At 32.2% G+C, this 24,889-nt stretch overlaps 3 protein-coding genes and 1 long non-coding RNA gene across 4 annotated transcripts in view; 2 read left to right on the top strand and 2 right to left on the bottom strand.

Annotated features, from left to right (window-relative positions):
• The first annotated feature begins 465 nt into the window (after positions 1 to 465).
• Positions 466 to 6,867, top strand: LOC130447780 (uncharacterized). The gene is made up of 3 exons (XM_056784790.1): positions 466 to 844; positions 1,226 to 1,600; positions 2,312 to 6,867. The coding sequence occupies exons 1-3, from the start codon at positions 822 to 824 to the stop codon at positions 2,451 to 2,453; spliced, it is 540 nt and encodes a 179-aa protein (XP_056640768.1). The 5' UTR covers positions 466 to 821; the 3' UTR covers positions 2,454 to 6,867.
• Positions 6,868 to 10,941: 4,074 nt separating this feature from the next.
• On the bottom strand, positions 10,942 to 11,586 carry LOC130444872 (uncharacterized). The gene is made up of 2 exons (XR_008910005.1): positions 11,209 to 11,586; positions 10,942 to 11,012 (listed from the first exon to the last, which is right to left on the bottom strand). It is a non-coding gene; the product is annotated as an uncharacterized LOC130444872 (long non-coding RNA).
• A 6,268-nt stretch (positions 11,587 to 17,854) lies between these two features.
• The window catches only part of LOC130446610 (plasmanylethanolamine desaturase), a 36,023-nt gene continuing 28,988 nt past the window's right edge, over positions 17,855 to 24,889 (top strand). The window contains exons 1-2 of the mRNA XM_056782980.1: positions 17,855 to 18,174; positions 21,969 to 22,066. The gene's annotated coding sequence lies outside the window, so the exon portion shown is untranslated. The remainder of the gene's footprint in view (positions 18,175 to 21,968; positions 22,067 to 24,889) is intronic.
• Positions 23,860 to 24,420, bottom strand: LOC130451227 (tigger transposable element-derived protein 1-like). Its single transcript, XM_056790115.1, has one exon. The coding sequence runs from the start codon at positions 24,418 to 24,420 to the stop codon at positions 23,860 to 23,862; it is 561 nt and encodes a 186-aa protein (XP_056646093.1).

Genomic DNA, 24,889 nt, shown 5'->3' with positions numbered 1-24,889 from the left:
AATTAGTTAATTCTATAGTAAATTTTTACAGAAGTTGTATAAAGAAAAACGAACAAAAAAGGTTATGCAATATCTCTAATCTTTTTAGCAAAACCAAAAACATTTACTTAACGTTTTATTTTAAAAACGTGAACGATTTCAAAAAGCTGAGTTGGAAGTCTCAGTTTTATATTAGACTAAAGTTTAAACTATCTTAAGACCACCGGTAACTTTTAAACCAAAGTTTGTCTCTAAACGCCATCTATTAATCAATATCTGTAGCTTAACCTGACGTTTGAGGTTGGACCAAATATAATAATTTTTTTAAGTAAATAAATTTAGTCATTATTTATAATATATTATATAGACAAAGGTAATATATATTTACAAATTCATATATCGATGATACAATGTACATTTGTTATCCTAGACGCGCTTTTATTCTCCGGTAGCATAGAGTATAACGCTGATTGGCTACGACAGTGTACATTTGAAAACTTTGTGACTGAACCTTAATTTGACATTTATTAATGGTAACGATGTTTACAAGTATTTTTTCTAATTTATGATATGACTCACTTAATTTGAGTTAAAAGTATTTTATCTGTTAATCTGCATTGAACCTATCAGAATTTGCGAAGCATATCAATTAAACCAACTCAATTGAATAATGAATCAAAGTTAAATGTAAAATTATGTAACTTGATTTGGTCCACTGCACATCAGTATCAATTCTGTTTGGATCAAAACAAACCTTCGGTTATTTATAGCAAAAATGAGGAGGAGTAGTTTACTTGTAAATATAGATTTTGGAAGAGTACAATTGCTATCACACTCCTAAAATGTTTGTACGAGAAAGATTTTCGTAAGTATTTTGGTTAGATAAATCTTCATTTCTGATTAAATAAATAGTTATTTTCAATGACTCATTTACTGTAGCACATAGAATGTTTTGGCAGGTATTAAACAATAAGCGTTTCAAATGAAATTAGTTATGACTCGTAATTTGATCTTTCTATTTCTATATCTAATTTTTAATTCAAAATTTCTAGTTTTCAATGATAATGATATGAAAAATAGTAATTAAATTGTTTTTGCAATTTCAAAACTATTATTTATTATAACAATTTTTTTTGGTATTTGTCTGCTGATATCTTACAGTATAAATGTTTCTGAAAATTAACTATTATGAACTCTTGAAAATTACGAAGGATAAAATAGGGTTATAGTTTAAAATTTTTTCCAGTAATTTCTATTCAAAATCTACTAAGCAGTATCCTGGTGAATTGGATATGATAGAGCCAAACCTCTATCTCAGCGGTGTAGCAGAAGCTCAAAACATCGAAACTCTCAAAAAGTACAAAATAACTCATATACTTACAATTAATGATTATCCATTGACATCCCTTGTTAAACAGGCCTTAGGTCATCTCCAAATGAAATATATAAAGCTTCCAGATGTGTGCTCATCAGATTTACTTTCATATTTTGACGAAGCCTATGAGTTTATTAGAGAAGGTGTAAATAAAGGAGCAGTACTAGTACACTGTCAAATGGGTGTATCCAGAAGTGCCACAATAGTTATAGCATATCTTATGAAGAAGTACAACATAACTTACAGGTAATTACAGTAAAATTAGTAAAATAAAATGATTAACATTCTATCACATTTTTCAACCATAAATTATATTATGTATGTAGATATTAGGTATAATATCATAGCCCAGGTTTCACATCTACAGTAATATCTTTCGGTTACAACCCCAATTCTTTCCATACCAAGTTTATGCACAATTAATTATGTAATCTGAGATGCCTTTATTTTTAATATATATGTATATATACCTAGCCTAACCAAGAGCTCTTTTATTGTGCCATAAAGGCATCTCAGATATATATACATATATACATATATATATATATATATATATATATATATATATATATATATATATATATATATATATATATATATATATATATATATATATATAAATGAAATGGAGAAAGCTACTAAAAATGAGAATAAAATAAGAGATATATACCATTGCAGACATAAAGTAGAAGAATAAACACTTGAGAAACTACAAGAAATTCAATTTCACCGAACTTGAATACCGAATACTAGAATACTAATGAAAATTTATTTTTTATGGTTTTCCACATTATCTATATAAATGCCTAACAAAATTAGGATGATATTGATTTTTCCTTGTGTTTGATATTATCTAAATTTGCATTACTTGTGTTTAATTTAATTAAAATATATTATATTACATGTGCATTGAAAAACACCATAGACAATTCCTATTTGTGATCAATATCGTTCTAGGGAAGCATTGGATAGGGTGAAAATGAAACGATGTGTGTTTCCAAATCAAGGTTTCGTATCCCAATTGGAAAGCTACCGGGACATGGGTTATACCACAATGAGAAGATACGATCCCAGACTTGCCAGATACATGATGAGATGAACCGACAGTTTAACTACTAATACAGCTAAGTGCTGATTGTTCTCATCACTTTATTTTCATTTATTTTATTTATGTACTTAAGGATTCAATAGAGGCATAAAAATTCTAGAAAACTAGATAAAAAAATCATTACCTATCAAAATAATTGGTTCCTTCTTATTTTACTTAACTACGATTTTTGGCATTTAGAAAAAATAAAATTTATTTTACACTCTGAAATTGTAGTCCACAGAGACTGATGGTAATTAATTTACTTTCAGTTTCAGAAGATGATATTTTCGTTATGTAAATATGTGTAATTGTAATTGTTGGTCTAGTAGAAGTGTTTTCACTATGAATATCACCAACGGTTCCCACTAATTTAAAATAAAAAAGATTAATTCTTGAATTAATTTTTCTTCTATATACAGAAAATTGAGTCCACCGTTGATCTTATTTTGTCGCTTTGGAAGTTTGCTTGTTATATATATTTTTTGAATGTTGGTTTCTTTAAATACTTTTGTCTTCTTGTTTTCGCGTCTGTCAGACACCTGGCACGAGACAAGTGAAACTACAGACCACGTCATCTATGAATGCCCAGCTCTCACACAAGTATTGTTCAAACACTTGGGCAAGCCTCACAGCTTGACTAATGACATCAAAGCCCAAGCGCTTGATCAGCTTCTTAAAGGTCATCGTCAATTGGGGTACAAATAGCCTAACTGAAAGCCTATGTGCTTACACATTAAATTTGTAATATTTGTTTCACACTCTCCAATATACATAATTCAATTCTTTAATCTCAATATATGTGATTATCAATATTTAAAATATGTGTCATGGTAACAATCTAATCATAGTTGTGTTAGACCAAAACAATATTGATAATATTGCCTGGTATTTTTTTGAGATTAAATATTTAATTATGAGAAAATTGATTGTGATAATGTTGATAAAAGAAGATATATCCTTAGTACTTTAAGTTTTACTTGAAATATTTTTTATCATAATGATCACCGTTAACTCTTTCAGTCAAGCTTCTATGTTACGAAAGTTTTGGGAATTCATGTTTTATTTTAGGATCATTTAGCACTAAAATATCACAAAAATTAGGGGGGAATAATCTAGGTTAAAACCTTTGGAGAAATGAGGTTGTTAGTAGCTGACCACCATGACTATTGATACAAATAAAACTATAATGATTATGTGTTATGTTTGTGACACTAACCACCAAGACTGAAAGAGTTAAGACTAAAAATGTGACAAATTTTATGTTTTTGCATGTTTAATTTATAACTAAATACAGTTGAACATCGTAAATCCGGTATATCTAGAATCAGGACTGATTCATTCATATCGTAATTAATATATTAAGGCCCAGCGAAATTGCTAATTCAGTTCTAAATGCTAATAAAAATAGTGACGAGGAGGAGGGAAAAGACTGTGAAGCAGTTGAGGAAAAAATGTTTACGAGTTTAATTGACGTTTTCGGAACGGCAATGAATGAATTTGAACAGAGAGAATGTATCATTGGAGAAGAAATTTCCTGTTTGTAAATTAGGGGAAAAAAAAATGACACAGCAAACACTGTGTAATAAATAATAAAAAAATATTTCAGTTAAAGATTATCCTCACTATTACTTTAATTAATGTTTTTTCAACTTCTGTTTATAAAGTATTTAATCTTTTTATTATTATTACCTATTTTATAAATGTGTTTTGGTGTAGTACTAAACGCGATTTATTCATATTTTGTGGGGAGGTATGAGAAATATGCACAACAAGGAGGGATAATATCATGATGTACAAGGTGTGCTATAGCGCACCAGCTGGGAAGCAGCCAATGAGAATTCGCTCCCAAAGAGATGCGCAGAACGAGTCCAAAATGAGCCCTCGGGAAAAACACACCTTGCATTCTTTACATCATGGATAATATCACTTCCCCACAATTTTATGCGTACCTCTCCATCTATTTACATTAATATGTAATGCGATATGATTTTTAGTTAGCGCGAAAGATGGTGCCACAACAAATGAATCGTTTTTTTTTTATAAACGGGCGTAAATCCAAGAAAGTAAACTTTCGCAATACTAAAAAAACTGTTCAAATCAAAATATTTCACTTCAAAGATTTTTAAAAAAATGTCAACATGTAAAGAAATTCAATTTACATCAGGATTCAAAATTTTACACTTGTATCTTTATCCATAATTTCGTTATATAGCTTTAAAAATGTTAAACTATCGACTTTTTTAAACAAATTAAGTTGTGAGGAGATAAAAAACTATTTAATCTCAAGTGAACACTTTTATTGTAAGACAATGTTTACAATTTACTAAAAAGGTAGTGAAATTACTTCTGTTTTGTGGGTAGTCGTTGGTTTCTTCAACCTCGAAATCGTCGGTAATCTCTTGAGATCTGTCAACAGTTGGCCAGTCACAAATTTCTTATATAATTGTATGTATAATAAATAGTTAAAAATATTTTCTGCGCGTGCCTCAAATTCCGCCATGTTTTTCGGGCACTTTACAAATAAACATACGATACACACTACACTACGTTGTCTATACAATTTAAAATAAAAAAAATTGTGTGTGTCAGCTCCGACGCACGACTGGAGTTTACTCCTTAAGTTCGATAGTCTAACCAGACGCAAAAAGAGTTTATTTAACTTAAAAAAGATTGATATTTATTTATTGACATTTATTATAACTAATCGGCGAAATATTTTACATTAAACTTTTTACAATAGTCAATAATCTCGATAATTCATATTGGGTTCATTATCTAATTTTATGTGTTGTTTTCAAATATATATTTATATGAACTACATCGATAATTATTAAAATATTTAATAAATACAAATTGCACATGCTCATACATATAATACATGAATTATAACGTACCTTGCAACCACGTGTTTGTTAAATGTTCCGGCAATATCATCTACACCTCTTTCTGCCATAGTTATTTGAAAATACTTTCAGTTCACTTTAGCGGAACACAATGATAAAAATTAAAACTTCACAATAACAATATTAATTATTGATATTTATAATAAAAACAGCAATATAAGTATGTTGACATTGACAAATTAGAAAGTTGCGCACCAAAAACGTAACGAGGTCTTTCATCGATAGATTTTTCTCCTACCGGTCTCCTTATATATGCAAATCGATTCTTAAGGAGTAAACTCCAAAAAGTAAAGAAAATTGCTTATCTGTTAAAAACAGTGAAATTGAAATGAACGTATATTTATAAATAAAAAATTAACAAGTACTTTTATTGAAATAAAAATTGCTACCAATAAAAAAGGGTGGAAAAAAAACATTGTTGTTATGGAATATGCCGTAGCGATACAGAAATAAATCCTTTTTAAAAAATCAAAATTTTTTTGTGAATTTCCCAAAACCTTGTTTGGAATACCGTCAAAAAAGTATTGAAACAACAGTGAAAAATCATTTAAACACTTGTTCCAAGTGTACTAAATGTGTCTTAGTCAATAAAAAGTTGTGATGAATAATACCATTTATTGTAGGGTAGGATGTAACACATCCTTTTAACTAAGATTCATATCAAGATCTAATCTGAACTGAACTGATCTGAAAGTACAGTTTATCCTTCTTATCTATGTTCTTTCCTTTTGTTACTTGTGATATATACGATTTTTTGTAAAACCTATTTTACCATTTCTTGGAATTTAAAACTATGTCAGATGATTCAACCTCATGCACTTATTAAACCGTGATGAGTTTTGCGAAATTATGTCATGTTTCTTTAAAGCCTTAGATATTATTCCGAAATCCCTATCACACGGGTGGAAACTGTGGCCTTAAACATGGAAATACTGAGTGACCTTCTGTAAACGACCTGAATCTGTCAGGTCTGAACAGACTGTAAAGTAAGTCTACAAAGACTGTACAAGGATGTTTAGTAATATTCACTACAATATTTTGGAGGTTATAATTACAATAGACCAAAATGAGCAGTAATAGCTGACTGCACATAACAGCCGAAAGTCCAAAAATCAAACAACAGAATCCATAGAGGAAGTGGACTTATGCCTTTCTCTTTTGGACTCGCGCCCTTTTAAATTAAACTAAAAAATTAAAATGCGGATTTCACTCATTTCCTCTCGTGATAAAATCGCCCTTTTATAAAAATTGATTTATTCTGATGTTTAGACTACAGAACTACCAAAACCTGTAAATCGAAAAAATGGACTTACGCCCGATTCAAATGCATTCACGGAAAAATCTAAAATCCGGAACCAATCCTTTCCAAGCGATTCCGGATTTACGATGTTGAACTATATAAAAATTTAATGAATTACTACTTAAGGTAGTGTAAAAATTTTATTTTAATACGCACTGTAATTTTTCACTTTCACTAATTTGTTATTCACTTTATATAAATAAATCGTTTTTATTTTATACCAGTTCTTTATTCATAAAAATACAGCTTTGTAGTTGTGTTCAATTTCCTGAGGGTTAATTGGTTCCCATTAAAATAATATGGTTGGAATTCAAAATTTCCTCCCCTTCTACTATGCATCTGCATCTGCTTGTTGCATTGCAATTCAAATAAGCAAATATCGACCCCAAAGATAAAAACAACAATATTAAATATAAAAAATCAGAACCGCAATGGAAACTAGAATAAAAGTTTGCCACCATTAAGGGACTAGTATCGGTTATACTTTTCAAAAAACTGATTTTTTTTTACATTTTTTGAATCCTACTTTCAAAAAACATATCATAAAATTTCATAGCGAAATTCAAAATAATAACGCATAAACGCAGATTTTTTAAATTCTTTGTGCGTTTTCATTTTTATTTGTTGTATTTTACCGTAATTTACTAGAAAACTGTGGAAAAAAAATTCGCCATGGGAAAAAAAGTGAAAAAAAACGTCATTTTGTTTTTTTTATCAATTTAAACTACGATATAAGTTACCTTCTTTCGTTCTTCTCTTTAAACAGCTTTTTGAATTTTTTGTTTCATATTTGCCAAATTCCAGATTATCTAAGCACTTATAATAAAAAAAGAAACCATTGCGTGACTCCCCAATGGTAAATTATCACTTCCACTAATTATACAGTTTATCTACAAAAAATAACTGAAGTATGCAAAATATTAAGAATTGGCGACAATCAGCGTAACCGGCTTTACTTCACTTCACTTCACTAAATGTAAGTTTTTCTCCACATTCGCAGGTCGCTAACGACTGCGATCAAAGTAGCAACGATTATATTCATCGACGAATTTTACGATCCGATCGGATCTTGTTGTATTCGTCAACAAATTTCATTTTATAGCAGTCGCTTTTATATTCATAATTATTTTACTGCTACACCTATAATAATAAAATGAATATTTCTAAACAAAGAGTGATTTTAATGCTTCTACATTATCAGGCTCAAAATGAAAATTCTTCTTCTTCAATTAGCCCTAGAGTCTGAAAGAAGGCGGGAAAAGGTATTGCTAATGTTTAAAAAAAGGCGGTATGAAGGATTTCACTCTATTTTGATTAATAAACATTTGGTTGATAATGAATCAAAAGTTAAAGATTTTTTCCGAATTTCCCGCCACCAGTTTAACCACATATTGGAACTAAAAGGGCATGATCTTCTGAAAGCACCCTATAATCGTGTTAAGAAACCAATAACACCAGCAGAAAAATTAGGCGTGACGTTAAGGTAAGTAAAATTGTTATTTTTAAAAAAAAACGTTACTCTTGAAGAGGAATAATGAAAGCAAAAAAAAATGGGTATACTCAAACCTATTATGTTTTTATAATAATAATTATAATACAAAAACTAACAAAATTCATTGTTTATGGTAAAATTTCCCAAATAACGTGCTGTACTGAGTTGTCCTTCATGGTGACTAATATTAGTATTCGAGCACATAATTTGATGGTCCTGTTCCCAGTTATTATTAACAGTAGAAGTAGTATTAGGTGAGGGAGTTGGCAGAGGTGTTCTGCGTTGATAGTCGTTTGTGCATGAATGAGGAGATGATTCTGAGATTCGTAGCAACTCCATTTCAGCATCAGAAATCACTTTAAAAATTTTTGGGGAAATTTTTTCACAGCCATTGAGAAGGTCTTGAAAAGTAAATCAATTTCATCCTCAGCAGGTGCAGGAGGATCAGTTAGTTGACTCATTATTGCCTCTCGTTCCAAAATATTTTTATTTATTGCAGTGAGAATTTGCGATGTTACACTTTTCTTCCTTTTCTGAGGTAAATCTCTTGGAGAAACCTCTATTAAGGTCGATGATGTACTACCAGTTTCTGCGGTATGTTTAGGCGGAGTCATTACATCAATTGCAGATTCGGTGAGATCCACAAATGTGTCATTGGTTTTGTCGTCTAACTGATACCTATGAGATTCCTCATGTATTTCATTTTGATTTATTCGTCAATAATCTAAAACAATGTTAATTGTGTACTAATTACGTTAAAATCAGTAATGAAACATTCTTTCTCCAGTACGATTTGTAAATTTACATAAAAATGTACTTAACTTTTTTTATTGTTAAAATTTTCTAACAAAAATTCAAGATATTTACTGAACAACTAAAACTTATCTTACAGAAAAAAATGTGTACCTTCTTTCGTGTTCCACTACGTCTAAAAATTCTAATAGTTCCAAAACTGGGTTTCTTTTTCTTGATGCATTTCCTTGACTTCCGGTTGGTTTTTTTGTATTCTTTTTTTGTTTACAATAGTTGTCTCTTAAGTTTTTCCATCTTTTTTTACATACAGTACTTAAAAAGTAAATATATATTTCTGTGCAAACATTTACATAGATAACTATGGGGGACTAATATTAATATTAACAAAAGTATTCTTATTGTAGATTTTTGGCAACAGTAGAGTCTTACAGGTCGTTGTCTTTTGCGTTTCGAATAAGTCACAGCTACATAAGCACATTTATCGTAGTCTTAAGAAATTTATGTTAAAAACTAAATCATTGTATCTACCGCCACCTTCAGAAGTAAATTTTAAAGAAAAGGCAAAAGATTTTTGGACACATTAAGATTTCCTCAACCTCGTTGCAGCTATTGATGGGAAACACGTACGAATTATGTGTCCAGATAAAACCGGTTCTCTCTTTTTTAATTACATTTTAAAGAATTATTTTCAATAGTTCTTTTTCTTACAGCAAAGAGAGTAATGCAGGTATATTTTCAAAATCTGAAACCGGTCAACAAATTAAATTTTCCCCAACCTGAGCTACTTCCTCATTCCAAAAACATAATCCTGCCTTATGTTATAGTTGTCGACGATGCATTTAAGTTAGAAAAAAATGTTATGAAACCATATCCCAAAAAAAACAAATATTACAGGACAATAAAAAAGCAGTTTTCAATTATAGAGAGAGAGAATATAATTACACCAGAATCTCTATGTGATACTAGCCATGTGGGTCCTGATCATAACAGCCAAAGAGAGTTTCATAGCGAATCTCAAATTAGTGATGCAGCTAATAACAGCATTCTTAGTGAAGTAAGATCTCAACAAGAGTCTCAGCCCTCTAGTAACATTATCGATGAATCCGTTCCTAATGTACCTGGTCAAAACGAAATAAATGATAATAATGCTATAAGTGAAGCTGATTTAAATCAAAGTACGACAAGTCAATCTTCATCAGTACCGCTTAGTGATTTAATAAAGGTCCAAACTCTACAAATTCGTCGTAGCAAACGGACAGTAAACAAAAAGCATTAGCATTCCATTATTTTTATCAGCACACCGGGAAAAAAGAACGATTCTGTTTTGCGTTCCAACCGACTTAGGTATTGTTTGTGAATCGTAAATCAACTTCATATTCGTATTAAACGACATGGTAAAAATGGGGGTCTTTTTGGGGGTTTGCTGTTCGCCTATAGCAAGTTATGTATGTTTCGGATTAAAAACAATACATCTATGGGAAAATGAGAAATAAAATGTTTAGCTCATTGTGAAAACCTATACTTTATTCTGTCCCAAACACCCAATTACCACTTTCATGTGTTCGTATTTTAGGTTATGTCGAAAATTATAGTTCTATAACGTTTCATAAATTAAATACGACCTTGATTTTTTCCTTGATTAGTTTCTAATATCTTTATTTTTGATCAATAATTCCATTGTATTTTTCATTCTAAAATATTAATACACGTTTTCCAAATCACCAAATGATTTATTCAATGATTAAAAAATCAATTCTCCATTTTTTTAATATTATGAAAAAAAAACGAAATATACCTATTTGATATTTCTATATTTTATAGCTACTACAAACATTTAATAGATATTAATTTTTATCTCCCTTTTGTTTCAAATCTACCTAATGATTATTTTATTATGAAAGCAGCTTGCTTCATTCCTTTACATAAATTTATAATAAGATACACGTAGCCGAGCAAGCGTTAAAAATACGAGGTCTGGCTATTAAATAACGAGACTGCGCGCCTAGAGGGCACCTTAGAAGGCTTGGGTAAAAAACGCGTTGTACGTTGGGTGTCTTGATATTTGTTGATGCTTAATCCATCATTTCCTCCGACCACTCTGCCCTCTTCTGCTTTGGCATCTGTAAAAACAACAATAGTTATTACGGTCATAGCTAAAGGCAAGTAACAATAATCATTAGTTTTCCAAGATATTTACATCTTAGGTACTCCGCACGTTTTTTTTCCTCTGTTAATAAAATATTAAATTACATAAGCCAAAATTTTATATTAATCATAACAACACTACAACAACGAATAGTGTACCTAAGAACTTACCTTGTGTAATTTTTTTCACCTTTTATTTTACTTTTATAGCCGCAACGACGCACAACAAACAACGAGATTTTTATAACACATGCAGACAAAATGAAGTATCCACGGTTTTGACGCTCTGCACAAATTGGGCATTTTTCTGGTACGTTCAGTTAGTCAATTTCATTCCTAGGAATGGTTTAGTACGTAACATGCATAGCGTTGTAGTCACCATCTTCACTGAAGCGATTTCCGAGAGTTTTGTAGCAATCACTAAACTGTTCTTGATTTATGGGTTCCATTGCAGTCTTCCATAGTTATACTGGTAGCCTGCAGGTATTCTTTATTATAGTTACCGAGTACCTGATGTTTGTGTGCTGTGTTACCTGGTGATTTATGCATTCTGAAGAAACTGTTAACTGTGAAAAGAGATTCCGATATCAGCAGGATATCAATGTTTTGATTAGTAATAAAGGATCTAACTTCGTCAGCGGGTTAAGCAAGCACGTATGCGTTCCACAAAGCGATTTTTAGGAACTTATTCATTTTTCCAATTCAGTTATGACGGTTATTAATATACGATACGTCATCTAATGAAATCCGATAGATAAGAGCATAGAAATGGCAAGGTTTTTGTTGATTTATTCATAATTTTTTCATACAATAATATACATAACGAATATTTCATTTATTTTTGTGTGATTTTAATATGATATTATTGTTTGTTTTAAGTTAATTCCTATTTTTTCTTGGAAATCTTTTATACCAGACTATCCTAGTTAACATAATGTGAAGTTAATTTCACAGTTATTCGTAATACCTTTTGAGTATTATATTTAATTAGAAGCAATATTCCACCGAAGTGACTAATTTGTCATATATGGCATTAAGCTATTGATATCTTGTTTCTTTAATTACTATAATGGAAAAAACAGTTCCATAACAGATACATACTTTTATTAATCTATTTCAAGTAAGTAAAAGTAGATACAAAGCAAGGGTTGACTACAAATCAAACGTGAACACTGCTTATTCTTCGAATCGTTTTCAACAATTAACGTAATGACTTGGTATGGGTAAAAACGTCTCTACTTTACGGTGCCGACAATATTCATTTTCTCTCTCGTTCGAGACACTTTATCTATACTGTGCATGCTTGAGAATGGGTGTTAGTAAATATTTATAGCAACCTAACCTAACCAAACTTGCTTGTTTCTTCCTCGATCTGTTGGGCCAATTTACTACAAAAAATATATGTTAATATGGTAATTCGTTCAATTCGAGGAAATTTTATAAACAATGAACCCTCGAACTCATCCCATTTTTTTACATTCTAACCCGTGACCGATGTCTTTATCGACCTTATGTTATGTTTGATTGTCAAATCGTTTTTTCCCGAGATAACGAGACTTGTCAGCCCATGAATCTCTTCGTTCATTTTTTTTCCTTAAAATAAATTTAATAATACGCCGAAAGTTCTATTTCATGAAAGTTAATTCGATGAAAACTTACTTAAAAACTGGAAAATGCAGAAAATGTTAATTGTAAGACAGTCATCAAAGGTTGAATTATTGTTGGTCAATCATAAAAGGTTGAAATCGACTTCAATTGCAAGCTCTAGAGCAAAAGCGATTTGTTTTTATTGAAGCTTGATATTTCAAGTTAAAAAAAATATATACCTTGTTTTCCTCACATAAGACAATATGGCATAACCTGTGGTTATCTTTCTCGTACTCACGGAATTGATAGATCGCCTTGAGGCTACCTCGAAAAGATGTGCGAGTCTTACCGGGTTGGAGCGAGAATGATGCTCTAGCCCGCTCGATCGCCTTCCTCGAGGCGCTTCGTCTTTGGTAAACTCGTGATCCACAATAACAGCGGTATTATAAAAGCCGCAGTTTTACGAGAGCCCGTTTCTGCCACACCAATGATATCTCTGTTCTGTAGACCGATAGGAATGGCTTGTATCTTTGTATCCAACTTTGTCAATGATATCGAGAATCTTTAGAAATATTCAAATAGCTTTTGCTATAAAGATTTACTAACACCCACGAATATGTATACTCCACAAATTCCGTAAAATATGCCGTCTCTCACGTTAGGCTGGGTTCTCGAGTTCCAGTCACGTTGCCTATTCGATTGATAATAGTTTTCCTTTATATTTATAAGTAATAAGGATCGAGCATCTAGACTTTAACGCCAACTAGTGGTAAAAATCTCAAGTAATTTGCATCGGTTATTAAATTTTTACACGTGTTTTATTTTTTAATAATTAATTGATATTATTTTAATCATGTCAGCTTCAAGAAAGAATTACTGCATCCGTGGTTGTGATAATGCATCACGTCAAAAACGTGGCCTTGATGTGAAAGCATGTTTGGAGCCACATGGAAAGTAGCAAAACGTAAACAGTGGATAAAAGCAGTAATAGATATTTACGATATAAGTGTCGTATAGATTCATATTACGAAATGAGATGGGAAATTTTGTCAAGCGAGGCCGATGAATTTACGATACGAATATAGTACATTATTTTACCTACTACCAATAATGTTAATTATTTACTCAAAATTAGTCAATATTCCTGAAATTAATGATATTAGAATCATGTAACAAGCAAGCTTTGCTTTTCTTGCTTCTTTACATTTCTAAATGTAATGGTGGTCGTGCTGGTGATTGCTTTATAACGAATGATTGTTTAGGTTTAGTCGATTTAATTGAACCTGGTGATGTAGTTCTTGCTGATAAAGGTTTTCCACAGATAAAAACGCGAGTAGAAAATAAAAATGCTGTTTTTGTGATGCCTCCTTTTGGTCACAAAGATCAATTTACCCCGGAATAAGTAGACGAAACATACAACATCGCTTCTGTTAGGATACATATTGAACGCGTTAAACCAGGGGTCTCCAAACTACAGCCCGAGGGCCACATCCGGCCCGCGGACAGATTTTGTCCGGCCCGCGGAGAGCTAGAGAACATATTTTTTTATAGCAAAATATATTTAGTTTACTGAAGTATTCTAATTTTATGTTGAATAATTGTTAATACGACATCTACATTGATATGGTCATGGGCTAGCTACTCATAACATTATTGTAGACTTATTATTATTGTTTTTGTGATAAGTTGGATAAAGAACTTGGATTATCGAAAAACTTTGTAAAGGCTATGGATAAAGAGGGTGAGGGATTCAAATACCTTAGTTGTCTTTCCCCAGTTGAGTGATGCCTAATTAAAGGAAGCAAGGAAGCTCACCAGAACTTAGAGAATGGAAGGCATTTATTAGTGTACTGAGAGGATTTTTATTAAAAATTCATTTCCTCCATTCCCATCTGACATTTTTTCCCGAAATTTGGGAGCTGTTAGTGATGAGCAGGGTGAAAGGTTCCACCAAGATATTAGAACAATGGAAATTCGGTATCAATGACGATGGGATTCGGTCATGATGGGTGATTACAATTACAATTATTTTTTTCATATTTTCGTATTTGTATAGGTCCATTTTATTGCAATATGCTATTCATTCTAGTGTTACTACAAATTTTTTTTGTCGACCAGTGTACTTTGCTGTTTACAGGTGGACTCCATACGTAAAATGAGTGATTATAAATTTTGATTTTGATTATGAGAACCGTCTTATTTTACTGATGTAGAATCTGTTTTCGATTATCAATTATCCGAAAAAACTATCAACTTTTTTCAACAAATAGTACGCATATTCAATGATAGCATTCTAGAATAAATCTAATTGTCAGTTTTGATAATTTCTTGCGAGTAAATGAAATTTGACTTAAACTTCTGGCGCTTCAGACCTGCCAGCTGTTAACACAACTACAGGGTGCGGCAGCATAACTTCCTTTTTTAAAAAGTTCGCCATTTAGTCGGTAGATGTCGTAACGGAGTGCTAGTGGTCTCGTTCGAGAGGGGGGACTATAAAGTTTTGTCCCGGCACAGTTCAGTCGCCATCATGCGTTGGAACAGTGAGGAGCGTGCGTTTGCCGTTGAGGTTTACTTTTCGAGCGGATCTTCTGTGATCGCAACCCAGCGCGCCTTTCGGAATCGCTTTAATTTAGCCCCCTTGGCCCCTGTCCCGGACCGGAAATCAATTGTTACGTGGGTCACTACGTTCAGACAAACTGCAAGTGTGACAAGACGAAGAACTGGAGTCCCTCGGCCCATTAGATCACCGGAGAACATTGAGTTAGTTAGAACTTCAGTGTTGCGATCACCACGGCGTTCTGCGCGCAAACATGCGTCTGCCCTTGGACTTTCCGATCGTTCTGTGAGGAGAATACTTCATGATGATCTTCATTTTCATCCATACAAGATGGCAATTGTGCAGGAACTTTCTGAACGTGACTTCAATTCTCGGAGGAACGCGTGTGAGGTTTTTCTGGAAGTCGTTCCTGAGGACGCTATTGTTTTTTTTAGTGATGAAGCCCATTTTCATTTGTGTGGATCCGTAAACAAACAAAACATGCGCTACTGGGCTGATACCAATCCTCGACAATTGCATCAACGGCCTTTGCATTCACCTAAAGTCACAGTGTGGTGTGCAATTTACTCACGTGGAATTATTGGTCCCTGGTTCTTTGAGGAAAATGAAGTCACAGTGACAGTGAATTCGCACCGGTATGTAAACATGTTACAGGAATTTTTTTTCCCACGGCTAGATGAGTTGGACTTAGGGGACACTTGGTTCCAACAAGACGGAGCAACGGCACACACTTCAAGAACATCGATGGCTGTTTTGAGGGAACACTTCCCAGAGCGCCTTATCTCAATTAGGGGCGATTTGGAGTGGCCAGCCCGCTCTCCCGATTTGACCCCTTGTGATTATTTCCTATGGGGTTTTTTGAAATCCCGTGTGTATGTGAACCGTCCAAGGACCCTACAAGATTTGAAGACGAACATCCAGGAAGAAATTGCCAACATAACGCCTGCTATGCTGGCAAGAGTCATGACAAACGCCAGAAATCGGTTTACTCAGTGTATGGAGAATGGGGGACGTCACCTAACTGATTTGATCTTCAAAACTCAGTAAAACAAAACTTTATGTATGTGCCTGTATTATAAAAAACGAATAAAAATTTTCTGATTCATACAATAAGTTTTATTAACTTTTGAAAAAAGGAAGTTATGCTGCCGCACCCTGTAGTTTGAAATTCACCTGCGCAGTAACAGTGTTGCCAGAGCTAGTACAATTGTACAATTTTAGTACATTTTAGTGTATTTTATACGCTAGTACATTTTTCCATTTTTCTAATACATTTTCCCTGCGTTCGCAAATATAAACTTATTTTATATTTTCGTTTAATAAAATAAACTAGAAATTGTACTAGATTGTAACAATAATTAGAAAACAGAGCCAAGTTGATTTATATTTAGATTGTGAGATTGCTAATTTTATCGGTAAACTTTATATTTTTTCATCCTTAAAATAATAATTGACACAGTCTATAACATTTTTGGAAAAAAAAATAATTTAAACTTATGTTTATACATCTTTCTATAATTTTATTAAATTTGTTTAAAGTTGGTACAATCTAGTACATTTTCTAGTTCAATTTTTACATTCAGCTTTTAAATTGTGGCAACACTGCGCAGTAACGTTCGTTTGGAAACAAACAGATTTTTATTAAATTAACGTCGAATGTTTAATGATGTTACTGCACATAAAATCTAATTATCATACAAAAAAACATTGAAATACCTTACAAACGTGACATCAGTTAACATTAGTACCTTACGTGATTTCTCCTACTTGAACACAAAACTTCCGATTTTGTGGTTCGCAGGAAAAAAAAATTTGTCAGTTGCGTGGGCGCCGTTCAGTTATTAGATCGTGACGAGATTATCGCCCTGTTACTATAGTTGCCCTTTACCTATCGAATATTATAATACATACTTTCACCATGTGCAGACTTGTATGTTGACGACGCCGTAAGAGACTGCTTTTAAATGAAGTCATGAGATTTGGCGGTGTTGCCGGATCATTACTGGATATAGTAGCAGATTTATAATTGAAACTTTAATTGACTTCACCGGTGAAATATTTAAAAAAGAAATAACAATAAACAACAATAAACACTTTTTCCATAATTTTATTTTTTCAACAATATAATTCAAATTTTATCAGTTTTTTTTAAATCGACCTTAGCTCACAATTATTTAAATTACGTTTTTTATTTTAAGCAAAAAATTTTAATTATGTATTATATTTAAACTAAAGTATGGTATGTTTTTAAACTATCCAGTATTTAATATTAATGAAGAGAGCTTTTTAGGCTTTGAGTGTATAGTATATACAGAGCAAAATGAAGTACTTTATCAAAGTTTGGAATTTTTATTCTTACTTATGTTCTCGCGGGAACAAAATCAGACTATTTTTGTAAAAATTTCAAAACTTGTCTTCTCTGTGTGAATAATGTTTTTTTTTCTATTTTGTAAATCGAAATAAAGGTTTTTGGAATAAATTTACCGCCTCTTGAAATCTGCTTATATTTTTAATGTAAAAAAATGTTTTATAAAAATATTTTAAACCATATTTTTCATTTCAAAATGTATTTAGGGAATAATTTAAAACTAAGAATATTAGAGAATCACAGAACGTTTGTATAAATTGACAACACTGCTTCTTTCAATTTATTAGCTCTAAGAGAATTTATTCAGTCTTAAAGCAAACGCTTAGGGATGTGGGTGTCTGTATTGAACCGCGCAAATCTAAAAATGCCGAACGATTTTATACAAACTGAATAAACAAGTGCATGTTTGATAATAATTCAGCTTATTACCGGCGATCTTGGCAGTGGGTTAATCGCATTTTGATATTTTTTTAAATCGGCATATTATCATACCGAATGACGGATGTCAATTTACCGCTTATTTTTAATTGTTGAGTGATTGTTGAATGACATCAGTGTATGTGCTTAAATTTTAAAATAGAGTTTTTAAAATTAGAATTTGTGGAGTTTTTCATTGATCTTAAAGGTAAGCTTATGGTTGTTAAGTTTTTTTTTCCATTCTTTTATGTCATACATTTAGGTTTGTTAATAAAAAAATTGGTTTTTAATGATTTTTATCTTGATATTTGAGTTTATTTGGATTTCTTCTAATTACAAAATTTTTATAAGTCTTATATAGTCGGCTACCGTTACCAAGTACTCAGAAATTTATTTCGTTGTTTGGTTTCCATACTTATCTCCTTTTAAAAATATAGATATAATAATTATTGCTTTGATATTTAGAATGAGTTTCAATAATGGAATTGCTTCATTAATCCCAGAATCGTTTTACATTATTTTTATGAGTTTGAATACGACAAATTTCATTGTAATTTTTACATTGTTGACAGATCTGTGGTTTGTCTGAAAATATTAATATTTTATAACATCTTTCTACGGTAGACTTAATTTCGTGTTGAATTTTAAAATCGCTTTATAAATCTAAATGAAATGTTTCGTGGTTTTACGGTCACTGGCTTTTTCAAGTAAAATTAAAAGGTCATTGTGGCTTCCTTTCTTCTTTTTGTGATTATATTTTTTAACAATAACCTTTTCACTTTCAATCCTAGGGAAAAATTGATGAGAACGAAAATTGTAACAAATTTAATTTTAAACAACTTTTGTAATAACTATTTTTCGTGTAAAATTGAGAATAAACGAGTTATTCAAGAAACAAAAAATAACCCTTTAAATCAAGATGGTGGATGCAGCAACAAGTCCCCCCCAACGAATTCTAAAGGAAATTTGCTGCTTAAAATTTTTGTAAATCTCAGCCCCTCTTTAAAGCCAATCCGACTGGGCTATTGTTATGAAGCAGATCAGTGTACCCACTCTCTATTTAAAAAAAATTGATTGAATTGATAATGGTAATCACTAATTTTATAACTTTACAAATTTTTTCCGTAAGTGTTAGTTGAATGATATAATGGTAAACGAGTATCTCGTGATTAATTTTTTCTCCCAAAATAGCAACAAACTCTTTTTTCTACGCCGGCCATAATTTTAGCCCCATTTATTAAAATGGACACAATTTTAATTGATCAAATTGTAAGTTTTTTATTAAATGAATGTGTCAATGCGACTTCTGTGCCAAGGCCGCACTTGAGGAGCCAAAGAGTTACATGCACTACTACTAAACTATGAAGTCATTAGATATAATGAAACATGGAAAAATTATGGGGATATTAAGAGAAACAGAAATTAACTCTAATGACTTATTATTGGGATGGGAAAGCTCCACTTGAACCCTTAGAATCGAAGGAGAACACACAGATAATGACGTTTTATCCGCCCTATTTTATGGAGTCGAATCTTGGAACTTGACCGAATATGTAAGCAAAAAATTAGAAGGATTCGAAAAGTTGCTTCATAGAATAATACTCAAGAACTCTTGGACCGTCCTGATAACAACTGAAGATGTCCTCAGAAGAAGTAATGATAATAACTCGCAATTACATTACTTCGGCCACATAATGCGAAACGAATCCTGCAAGGCAATATATTTGGGAAAAGAGGGCCAGGAAGACAACGAACATCCTGGCTTATGAAATTGGTTCAATAAACTTTATTGAATTGTTGTTGATTGCCCTGATGATCCATAACACCACGGATAGGTACCACAAGAAGAAGATAGATAAGAAAAAAATTTTAAACACTACAAATGAAAAAGATATTAGTGAAAGTTACCAGCGACTATAAGTCATTAGAAATTTACTGAAATTTAGTCTCAATTCAACTTATGGTAGATTTTGTAGATAGAAGTCGTTTCAGAATAGACATTGGACATTGAACTTGTCAAATTCAGTGAGAGGTCGAAAACACATTAATATCTATGAGTACTTGAACGTGATAATGAAACAGAAGTCACGAAGTGAAGAAAAGCTTAATTAGCTGATTGTCTTGTTATTCTACTAAAATATTATACAAATTAGATCATTTTACTACATTTTTTTTGGATTGATTGTTTCATGGTACCGTCTTTTTGAAAAGGTTTTCTATCAATCGACGTTTTACATTCTATTAGAATACTTCCATTATTTCGTTGCTTTAAAAGTCTATTTTGAACTATATTTGAACTTATTAATTTTCAAATAAACTATAGTAAGAGATATAGACGGCCAAAGCTCCGGGTGGATGCATATTTTTTGACGTTGTAGTCCACGGTTCGTCGAGATATTTTTAATTCTATGGCAACGGTACGGTTACTTTTACCTAGACTATGGAGATTTATGATTAATACACGAGTTTGAACTGATACATTCCTGATTTTACTCATTTTAAAACTTACAAGTTTGAGTTTTCGAGAACAAATCTGACACTATTAATTTTGGTATTTAAGACACCGTTTCGAGCTTCGCTTCACAATATGAAAGAAAAATTTCATATTTTCATATTCAGCAAGTTTATTATTTTGAAATTGGGCAGAAACTTTTGTCCGGTAGTGTATGTCTCTGACTTGCCAAAGCGAAACTCCCAGATCCACCCCGTATATTTATTCGGTTTGTATATAAACTGTTGATTGCTTCTCTGTTAAGATTTGCTCTTATTTAAAAAATAAATGTACTTTTGATTAACTTTCTGGATTTTTACGGTTAGTAATAAATAATAAAAAAAAACCTTGATATAAATGTTACGGAAATCATATCAATTGTAAATTTTTCATTTCAATAATTTTTGATAAATTAACCTTGATTTAAGATTTTAACTCTAAATGTTAATCAAAAGATTACATTCCACAAGTTAAATCAAAATGCAGGGACCTTTAACAGTTTATAAAGATTTATTTTACAACTTACAGACACATTGAAAATATCTCAACTCATACCCAAATATATTTCCCAACTTATATTTATAAATGTCGATATCTTCAAGTTGAGGTCGTAAACTTATCAAAAACCCCTCGTATAGTTGTAAATAAATTATAGTATTGTGTTCTCTTAAAAATTCAAGAGACTAAATAATAATCCAAAGTTATTATAATGGCAAAAAGTCAGTTTTTTGACAATGTCACTATAATGTTTTCATTATTATAGTAAAAAATAAGAAAAAATTATATAAATTTATCATAAAATACGAATATAAACATAGATAAAAGAATGAAAAATTAGATTACAGAAGTGTACTGTATGAAATGCAACATTTTTTTAGTCATAATTGACGCTCTGTACAAAGTACCCTAGAAAAGTGAGGTTATGTTTTAGACGTTCGACGATGATTAGCGCATAAAAAGTAGAAAATTGGTTAAATTCGACGTCAAGAGCGCGATCATTATGTGCGTTATTATAGTTTCTCAACAAGTTGAACCATCTTTGACATTTATGTCTTGGGTTCAATTCAAATTAAAATAGGAATAGAAATTTTGACAGTGTAATTAAAAACGACTATACCCACAAATTCAACGTCAATGTCAAAAAAAAAATATAAAGTTATAGAAACGTTTCCGTGAAATCAATAATTTAAACGGCAAGTCCTTTGTTGTTGTCTTGTGTTTGACCAAGTACGAAGTAGGTAGCTCCAAAATTATGAACGTGTTTACCGCTTAAATATCCAATGAATTAAAACTGTATAGTGTACTACTAGATAATAAAATAATCGTTAGAAACCATTTTGTGAGTTCAGTCCTAACAAAATTGAATAGAAAGTAACTCATGTGACAGATCAATATTTTAATCAAAACATTTATTAGTGACAATGGATGTCTCAATAATAGCGTTGACTGTCGGTCAATAAATCGACTTTCACCAGTCAAATTCGATTATAATCGGTAATATTTTGTTACAGTTTTAGCTGTGTAAGAAGACTTAATAAATTTACGAAAATGGCATCAGGGATATTCCATAGACCAGCATTATTTCTGTGATGATAAGTTACTTATAAAGGTAAGTAATAATTTACTTGTAAATAATTGATAATGCATTTTCCATGTTAAGCTACGCAGGGTAAGAAGGACAAATCACAGTTCTTGCTAAAGACTCACTTTCCGAGAAGTAGCAGTCCAACTTCAGAATACCAAATTATAAAACATAACAAAACTACGAGAGAAACTGCAGTAATTACAAAACAATTGTTCAGCAGTGAACTAATAAAATGGGCTGTAAACACCTTTCAACCGTTTAAGTCTTCAGGACTGGACGGAATCTTCCCAGCTCTTCTTCAAAGAGGACATGAACATATCCTGCTACACTTGATCCGCCTCAGTAGAAGCAGTCTAGAGATGGGGTACATACCAGAGCCTTAGAGAAGGAACAAATTAACCTTGAGGAAGGAAGACACCACACATCCCAAATCTTTCAGATCAATCAGCCTCACCTCGTTTCTATTTAAAAAGATGGAAAAAGCTTTCGAAAACTACATTAGAACAGAGAAATCTCTCCATTCGTGTCAATTCGTATACCAAACAGGCAAGTCTGTTTTGACGAACCAAAAAAACGTAATATGTGCATTCTTAGGCATATAAGGCGCCTTTGACAATACTCCACACGAGGCTGTCAAAAGAGTATTAGACGCGAGAGAGGTAGATAGAACAACCTCCAGATGAATGGCACAACTACTATCTACTAGAACAGCACAAATAAGGGCACGATACCATTTCCATTACTACTAACAGGGGATATCCACACAGGAGGTGTCGTATCCCCACTTATGCGGGCTGACTGAACTCGGCATATCTTGTCAAGAATACGCAGACGACATAGTCATCTACGAAAGAGGATGATTTGAGAATAAACTCTGTGACATAGTTCAAAGAGAATTCAACTATACAAAAAGGTGGTGTCGATCGATGGGACTAAACGTCAACCCGAATAAAACCTATCTAATTTCCTTCACAAGGTCGATAAAACCTTTGAGTCGCAGTGGACATGGTAACCCAATATCTACATGCATACACTGTAATTATTGCTGTTGAGTTCATTCAAAAACAGTAGCTGACCCGGTAAACGTAGTTTTGTCATATAAATTATTTCTAGGGAATTTCTAGTGTAGGAAAAAAGTAACTTATTGTAAGTGTGTAAGGATGTGGTATATGAGTGAAAGAGACATGGAGCGCTGTGAGCGACGAGCGAATATAAAAAAAACAAAACTACGACAGTAACACTAACAAACAATATCAATCTCTTAATGCTATAGCGTGAACAATATTTTTTGTTAGCCCATCTTTAGTTAATACAAACAAACTGGATGGTTTACCCACACACAGACATCGTTTGGCCTTGGGACTTATTGATAGTCATTGCAAATGCCAATCTAATCGGAAACTGGATACGTTTAAATTAAATTGGAACATCTGTAGGTATCGTGGTATTAATATATTTTCACCTCTTTCAACTTACCGTTTAAAATGCTGGCTTCGATAACGTTTTTCATAAATTTTTGAATGACTAATAGCGTACCGTTGCACAGCCGTGGCGGGTTCAAATTACGAAGCAAAATAATCGGACATCCAACCTTCAATTGTAAATTATGAGGAGGCATGCCTGGCAAATCCAGTGAGCCCAAAAACTCGCTGGCATCGCAAACTGTATCAATAGATTTGTATGATACCAAGTTCGCTGGCAACAACTGTTGTATCTTCAGATTTAAATCGTCAACGTCCACATTTTTTGCCGCTAAAATTACTCTTTTTGCAAGCCATTCATGATTTATGTACTGTGTGTGTACATCGGGAACAGATTCATTGCACAGATTCTTCATCATTTTCCGCAGTCAGAGCAGGCCACAGTTTTTTCCAGCATGGCTTCAGTTCTTCCAATGATTCTTTCATGTTTACTATAATATGTAATATGATTCTGATGTAATAGAGCTTAAAGGCCTGTATTATTCCTTGGTCCATAAGTTGAAGCAAAGCCGTCGTGTTGGGAAGTAAAAATGACACTTTTATATTTGGATGCATAGTTTCAAGTTCGCGAGGATGACCTGGTGAATTGTCCAAAAGTAGAAGTGCTTTAAAGTCTAAATTCTGTTTTTCAACTTCAGAAACAAAACACTTCCGGAACCAGTCACAAAAAATAGCGCTTGTAACACCTGCTTTCTTATTAGCACGCCAAAACACTGGAAGGTTGTCCTTGTTTTGATTTTTTAAAGCCCGAGTATTAAACGATCTGTAAAGCATCAGTGGCTTAATGACACAATCTCCAGATGCATTCGAACATAGCAGCAGTGTAACTCTATCCTTTGCTGCCTTAAATCCAGGAGCAGACTTTTCGCTTTTAGAACTGAATGTTTTGTTTGGCATTCTCTTCCAAAACAGTGCAGTTTCGTCTGTATTGAATTCTTGCTCAGGTTTGTATCCTCCATCAGTTACGAGGTTTGCAAATTCTTGTGGACTTTTAGAGATTTGCCGCGAGTACCAAGAAAGTGTACAACGATCAATTGTAAAGGTCTTTCGTTATGATCCGACATCCAAAAGAGATTCTATAGGATAGGAAATGAGAAAAATTTATTTGGCGGTTAAAATTGCTTCATAGCAAATTGTTGAAATTATTTAGATCTGGCGTAAACTAGGTTTGTAAATACTGCTATTTCGATGTCTAAATTGATAGCAAGTTACGAAATTTTTGGAAAACTAGATCCGGTTTTGATAATTCCACTTTGAAAAGTGATTAAATTCCCTTATCCTTGGAAAAGTATTGCAACCAAGGTGTGTTTTTCCATAATAAAGAATCGCATTTCCTATGAATGTATATGTTTCAGTAAAGCAGTTA

This window comes from Diorhabda sublineata, chromosome 1, assembly GCF_026230105.1.
Source record: "Diorhabda sublineata isolate icDioSubl1.1 chromosome 1, icDioSubl1.1, whole genome shotgun sequence".
In the NCBI taxonomy this organism is placed as follows: Eukaryota; Metazoa; Arthropoda; class Insecta; order Coleoptera; family Chrysomelidae; genus Diorhabda; species Diorhabda sublineata.
The sequence above is the reverse complement of the archived record's forward strand: the minus strand, read 5'-3'. Positions and strand labels throughout refer to the sequence as shown.